Here is a 7,258-nt window from a genome sequence, read left to right as displayed (position 1 = left end):
ACTTAGTTATGCTTTGAACATTACCAGTTTGCTTACTGGTGTGCTCAGGCTTGCTAGTTTGGCTGAGAATAGTCTAAATGCTGTTGAGGGTGTTGCCACTTATATAGATTTGCCTTCAGAGGCACCATCCATCATTGAGGATAGTCGCCCCCCTCCAGACTGGCCCTCATCTGGGTCAATCAGATTTGAGGATGTTGTACTTCGATACAGGCCTGAACTTCCTCCTGTCCTTCATGGCTTGAATTTCACAATTTTTCCAAGCCATAAGGTTGGCATTGTAGGAAGGACAGGAGCTGGAAAATCTAGCATGCTTAATGCTTTATTTTGAATTGTGGAATTGGAAAGAGGAAGAATATTAATTGATGATTGTGATATTGCAAAATTTGGGCTGTCTGATTTGTGTAAAGTTCTTGGCATTATACCACAGTCCCCTGTTTTGTTTTCAGGTATATTTAAGATATAATATTTTCCATCGTATTTTCATATTGGCAACTTAGGCTGGGATTCTGTTCTTTTGTTTCTAAGTTACCAACTGACCAGAGGGAAGAGTATGTTGAACAATAATGTTGTAAGGATGGACTTATTTCTTTTTTTATTATTATTATTATTTTTACTTATGGTAAAATGGACTGTAGATCTTGAATTTTTTAAAGCTAAGAGATCTGTTTTGGCAGGAAGGGAATTCTAACTCCTTTTAGAGCCACATATTAAAGGTTATTGATAATTTGATTTTTATAAAATACAGTAAGGGAAAAAAACGAATGAGAAAATAAGGATAAATATGTTAACATGAAAGTTAAGAAATTCGTTGATCTACTTGAGTGAAGATTGGAATACTTGTGATGTCAAAACTGGAAAGCAATAGTAAGTGATGTTTTGCTTTGCTAGATATATGATTGTGTTGTTGATTTTTATAATTTTTACTCTGTAAATTGTGAAGCATATTAATCTTTGAATTAATGTAATTGTATTTATATTAAGCTTAATTTAATTTTTTATAGGAACTGTAAGGTTTAATCTTGACCCTTTTAATGAACACAATGATGCTGACCTCTGGGAGGCTCTGGAGAGGGCACATTTGAAGGATGTCATTTGGAGGAATTCTTTGGGGCTGGATGCTGAGGTAAATTATGATTTCTTGATTAGACAGTGGCTTTTTTTGTGAGGAACCATTTCTATTGCTGAGTATTTTTACAATGGTCAATAAGTGATGTTTTATTGAAAGCAATATAATATTTATGAAAATGTACTTTGTTTAGGTCTCTGAGGCAGGCAAGAACTTCAGTGTTGGGCAGAGGCAACTGTTGAGTCTTTCTCGGGCATTATTGCGTAGATCAAAGATATTAGTACTTGACGAAGCCACTGCAGCAGTAGATGTTAGAACAGATGCCCTCATACAGAAAACAATTCCAGAGGAATTTAAATCATGCACCATGATCATCATTGCTCATCATCTTAACACAATCATAGACTGTGATCGGATTCTTTTGCTTGATGGTGATAAGGTAAGCACTGTATTTATATGGTACTGCTGGTTAAATCTTATAATATGGTTATCCTTTGGCACTAATGTAAGTAATACTAATGGTAATTATACAACATAAAATAATACTGATGCTAGCTTCTTACGTTTAAAGGTTCTTGAATATGATACCCCTGAAGAACTGCTATCAAATGAAGGCAGTTCGTTCTCTAAGATGGTGCAAATTACAGGAGCCGCAAATGCCCAATATCTACGCAGCTTAGCATTCGGGAGTATCTACGCAGCTTAGCACTCGGGAGTAAGTCAGATAGGGAAGAGAGTAAGCATAATGATGGCCAGAAAAAATGGCTTGCTTCGTCTCACTGGGCTGCTGCAGCTCAATTTGCCCTTGCCGTCAGTCTCACCTCATCACAGAATGACCTGAAAAGATTGGAAGTGGAAGAAGAGAATAGCATACTCAAGAAAACAAGGGATGCTGTGATAACTTTGCAGGGGGTTCTGGAAAGGAAGCATGATAGATTGATAGAGAAATCGAGGAATCTTTAGACCAATACCAAATATCCTCAGACAGTTGGTGGTCATCACTCTACAAGATGATTGAAGGTATGTATAACTTTGTGCCATCTTTTACATAGCCTTCCCTTGCAATGAAATTTTTGAAAGGTTAAATTCTGAGACCACTTCATTTTTTGTCCATGAATGCATTATCCTCCCTCTCCTTTTTCTTTCCTTTTTTTCTCCTATATATGTTGTCTCAAATATTTCTAAGTTAGAGGAAACCCTGGAAGATATGGTATCAGAGCTAAATGAGCTTAAATTTCTAAGATTAAAGAATCTCAGGATTTTCAATGTGGTTGGAGATGAAGTGTAAGCTTCTCACTGTGTAGATGATGTAATTGCATGTCTTTTTCGTTTTTGTAGGTCTTGCAATGATGAGCAGACTGGCCAGGAGCAGGCTTCATCAATCAGACTTTGGTTTTGATGATAGATCAATTAACTTTGATCAAGTTGATATGTAGCCAAAGCTGCACTGTTATATATTACCTCTGCTTCAAAATAATTGTTCATTTGGACAAACAATTATTGTGAATTGCAGGGAATATAACATGTGCCACAGTCCCACCAACTGACTCACATACCCAAGGTTGTGCTAACTCTATTTTTGGCAATGTAGCTCCATCACTCAGCCATGAGACATGAGTTCGAAAATGCAATAAGTTTCATTTTGATCTTAATCCAGCAATTAACCCAATTTCCCTTATCATTTGTAATGTAATTTTTATTGCCCAAAATATATTAGGGAGAAAAAAAAAAATCTTTTAGGTCTTGAATACTTGTGTTTGGATTTTGGAAAAAATTCTCTAAAACGAAGTGAGAAAATAAAATGTTAATTATTCTTAAATCAAGATAATAAGATTTAGATACAATGAAAATTATAAATTCAGTACTGATTAAATGTTTTTTTTATTTATTCTACTAATTTTTTTATTTGAGAAAAATTTCCTTTTTTGATCATGTTATGCCAAAAACTTCCACTAGTACTGTTATATTCAACTATTCCAAGCATCTTTCAAAATCACAAATCCTCGCCAATCAAGCAATTATACTCAAATGTCTTGCATGGAATGAAAGACGAAAAAGAGTCTCTTGCTTTTAGACCCAATGTGTATTTCAATTTTTAGAAGAACCTTATCATCTTAAAATTTGTTAATCGCTAGTGTTGTATAACTTACCTTATTATTTCCTAATAATACAAAATAAAATAATAGATTAATAGTTAAATTAATCCTTTAAGGTTGGATCATTTTTCAAATGGAAAAGTATAAGTAAACAATAATATTTTTTAATAATGTGTAAACAATATAAATTAATAGAGTTAAAAGAATAAATTAAACTTAATTTAATTAGTAGTATTAAATTAGAATATAGTGTAATTAGTGATTGTTTATATTGTTCAAAATAATCATTGTTTACCTAGCTATTCCCTTTTCAAATTTATTCACGATTGAAGCCTTAATTATTCGAACATAAACAACAAACAGTCCAAATAAAATATAAAGATCAGCCCAACCAACCAATTGTTAATTCATTCTATTTTGTCTTATTCTCACATAATACATTCTTCTAGAATTAGTGAGTTTGATAACTCACCATTTTGTTAGCATACAATTTTTACTTCCATTCTCCTTTCTTTTTTGGGTGCACACCATTTGTCTCGTCTGGTCATTTTCTAAGTTATTTTTGGAGAAGCTACCCATCCAACGATCCAACCATCACAAGCTCCAAAATATGTTGGATCACTGAGCCATTTAGCGTCGTTTATTTATTTATATTGTTGTAATTAAATTTGGGGACCAACGTAATAAATTAAAAAGCACCTAAGAAGATAGAGCTTGAACCATTTATGTCATGAATTATTAAATTAGTTGTCCCCTTGAATACTCATCAACTTTCTTTTATAACGTACTCCCTTCTTGATTTTTAAGTTTGACTTGTTAGTTTATTTCTTTGGACCAATCTAGTATTTATCGCAGTGGATATTTTGCAATTTCTCTCTCTTAAAAATAAATCCAATTCAATTTCGGAATGAGTTAAGTCTTAGGCTATGTTTGGTTGGAAAGAAAGAAATAGAGAGGAAAAAAATAGAAAGGAAAGAAAAAAAAGAAAGAAATTGAGTGAATTTTAATTTTTTTTAAATGTGTTTGGATGGAAGGAAAATAAGAATGAAAGAAATGTTATAAAAAGACAATTTTATTCCTATATTATAATATATTAAAAAAGTGAATGGGTAGTATTAGAAGTAGAGAGAAACATTAATTTTTTTCCATTTTCTTTCTAATGTTGGAGAGAAAAAAAATTAGTTGGCCCCACCAATTTTTTTCCATCCATTTTCTTTTTCCTTTAATTTTCCTCCTCAACCAAACAATGAAAAATAATGATTTTCCTTCCCATTTTCTTTCCTTTCTTTTCTTTCCTTCCATTTTCCTTCAAACAAACATAGCATTAAAGTGGTCCTTGAAGTTACACTCGAGACTCATAGTAATTTCTGAAATTAATAGTTACTCATATTCATCCTTGAAGTTGCACTCCGAGACTCAGATTCGTCCTTCCGGCACATTTCATCCACCTGGTACTACCAGAAAGCTGATCTAGACTCTTCCGTAACACGCTGGCCAGGTAATGGCTAGTTGACGTCGATTAGTAAACTTTTACGGTGCAATTTGGTCCCTAAATCAAAATTAAAAATTTTAATTCCCAAATTTAATTATCATTCTCTTCTCTATAATAGTAACCCCTCTCTTTTCTTCTCTTCTCTTCTCCATATGGATGTGAAAGAGACTACAAATTACAACTTCATTGAAGGCACGCATATATTTTGTTAATTAAAAGTCACGTATTATATATTTGTATTTAACATTTTATGCACTCATTTAACTCTAGTTTAATTAAAATGTTTTACAAAATTCAATTTTATATTTTTATATGATTTTACAAAAATCTATCTCTTATATTTACAAAATTAAAAAGTTACATCGTTATTATTATATACTACATTACATTTCCTTTCGAATCCTGTTCCAAAATAACCATGCATTATGCTACAACATAATAACTTAAGATCATGTATATAATTTTAATTATATATAATGGCCATTATAGATAAATTATTCAATTTAATTATAGAAGTGATACTTAGTTTTGTAACTGAAATTTTTAGTAATTGTTAAAATAGTCATTGACTTTCAAAAATAATCAAATTGATCCTTAAATTTATAAATAGTGAATCTTTGTTTTTTTTTTAATTTAACTGTCATTCACATAATATTAATATTGTTCCCGTGTGGATACCTGAAGGGGAGCTCGGCTTCTGGGAGTCGGCCGACTTGTTATCTTCGGTGTCGATCTATGAGACTTGAGAAAGTCCGAGCTTCACGTCTGGGGAGATGTCCAATCGTGCAGAGTGTGAACAAAAAACAAGGGGGAAGTGTACTTGTAAAGACACTTCGAAACTTAAGTTAGTATTGAGAATTCAATCTGTCCTAAGGATGAAATATCATACCTTTATAAATGGAGTAGGATAGGTCGATTATACTGCTGTTAGTCATATGCATTAAAGAGTAGTCATTAGAGTTTAGTGCATGGTCAGCGTGTCACGGAGGAGTCCAAATAAGCTTTTCAGTGGTGCCAGATGGACGGAATGTGCTAGAAGAACGAATCTAAGTTTTGAAGTGCAATTTCAAGAACGAATATAAATAATTTTTAAATTCAAAGACTACTATGAGACTTGAGTGCAACTTCAGAAATCACTTTAAAGCTTATCTCATTAAGAGCGCTTTCTAACAAATTTCTCTTATCTTAACTCCTCCCATTTGTTATTGTCTCTTGGCTTTATTTGACTTTTCTATCATCATTTTTCTTCTTTTTATTTCCTTTCCTTTCCTTTTACTATTACATATACTTTCTCTTTCCTAATAACGCCTCACTATTTCTCCTATTCACCATCCTTTGTTAATTTGAAAAAATAATGGATCAAAGTGCAATTATTTTCCCTCCACCCTCAAAAAAATGTTAGACGTGTTGTATTGTAGGCTAGCTAGCTATTATTAGATTTTGCCATTTTGGTATTCTTTGTTTCTGGGATTTGTTCTCTGTTATTGTCAATTTTAAGAATAATGAGAGAGGTAGGACATGCATATTCGAGAATAATTTCAATTCATGATGATCAATTATATATATCATTCCACTCCAATTATTATAGGAAAGATGGAGTAATATATAACGGTGTTTGGATCTCAGTAAATTAAAATGGTGTCATATAAATATATATTAATATTTATATGTACATGGTATGTAACTATGTATTATTCTTCAGAATAGGAGCCATATCTTATATATATTATAATTGAAGATGATCCGTACCTAAAAGGCCGGCCCGACATTATGTCTCACAAAGACCATGTCTAACAAACAAGAATGCGATGTACCAAGTCAAAACCACGTCACTTATCCCAAGAGAGATATCTGATCTTCAGCTCAGATAAGAGGTCAGGAATCTCGAGTCAACTAACAGCTCTCTCCAATCATAAATAGCACTATGAAGATAGCTAAAGGCATCTCATTCAGAGCTCACTATTCGTAGTAATCATCATTATATTATCTTTCTTGCATAGAGACTAACTTAAGCATCAGAGTCCTTTTTGCAGGTATTCCACACTGTTCGAACGAGGCTCGCAATTGGTGGTACGCTCCTCAGCCAGAACAACCGTGCATGCACCTCTTGAAGCCACCACCGATCTAAACCTCGGCTCGAGCTCTTGGCAGAAACATTTGGTGCCCACCGTAGGGCTGAAGAGTTTAACTTCACCCCACTCCGTTATTTTAATTCCTAACATAACCATATCTGCCTTGTACCTCCTTCTTTCTTTACAGGAAAGGAAGCATAACTGATCTCTCGAAGACTCAACAACACTCACGAACTAATGCCGACCTCATGACCGCTAACGCCGCCCTCCTAGCAAAAAATCAACGGATGGCTGAGCTGTGAGCAGCAATACAGAACAATGGGGAACGGAAGGTCGACAGCAAAAAAATAAACGCAGATCATCACGAAGAGCATCAGTCAGAGTCCAACGCAAAAATAGGGAAAACACCCCCAAAATCAGAAGACGACGAACAAACCCATTTTTCGAAGAAATAATGAGCTTCAAAATGTCTAAGAATTTTACACTCCCTATGACTTTAACACCGTATAAGGGGATCAGAGATCCTAAAGTC

The 7,258-nt window shown here is 33.6% G+C and overlaps 1 protein-coding gene and 1 long non-coding RNA gene across 2 annotated transcripts in view; both read left to right on the top strand.

The window, feature by feature from the left end:
* The window catches only part of LOC107465244 (pentatricopeptide repeat-containing protein At3g09040, mitochondrial), a 9,754-nt gene extending 8,000 nt beyond the window's left edge, over window positions 1-1,754 (top strand). Inside the window, exons 3-5 of the mRNA XM_052254106.1 lie at window positions 1,002-1,123; window positions 1,260-1,505; window positions 1,714-1,754. Of these exons, the coding sequence (XP_052110066.1) occupies window positions 1,002-1,123; window positions 1,260-1,505; window positions 1,714-1,746 (401 nt within the window). The 3' untranslated portion in view covers window positions 1,747-1,754. The remainder of the gene's footprint in view (window positions 1-1,001; window positions 1,124-1,259; window positions 1,506-1,713) is intronic.
* A 10-nt stretch (window positions 1,755-1,764) lies between these two features.
* Window positions 1,765-2,744, top strand: LOC110272408 (uncharacterized). Its single transcript, XR_002368200.2, has 2 exons — window positions 1,765-2,086; window positions 2,405-2,744. It is a non-coding gene; the product is annotated as an uncharacterized LOC110272408 (long non-coding RNA).
* Window positions 2,745-7,258: the final 4,514 nt, after the last annotated feature.

This window comes from Arachis duranensis, chromosome 9 (genome assembly GCF_000817695.3).
Source record: "Arachis duranensis cultivar V14167 chromosome 9, aradu.V14167.gnm2.J7QH, whole genome shotgun sequence".
NCBI classification, from domain to species: Eukaryota; Viridiplantae; Streptophyta; class Magnoliopsida; order Fabales; family Fabaceae; genus Arachis; species Arachis duranensis.
Note: the sequence above shows the minus strand (reverse complement) of the source record. Positions and strands in the feature narration are given on the sequence as shown.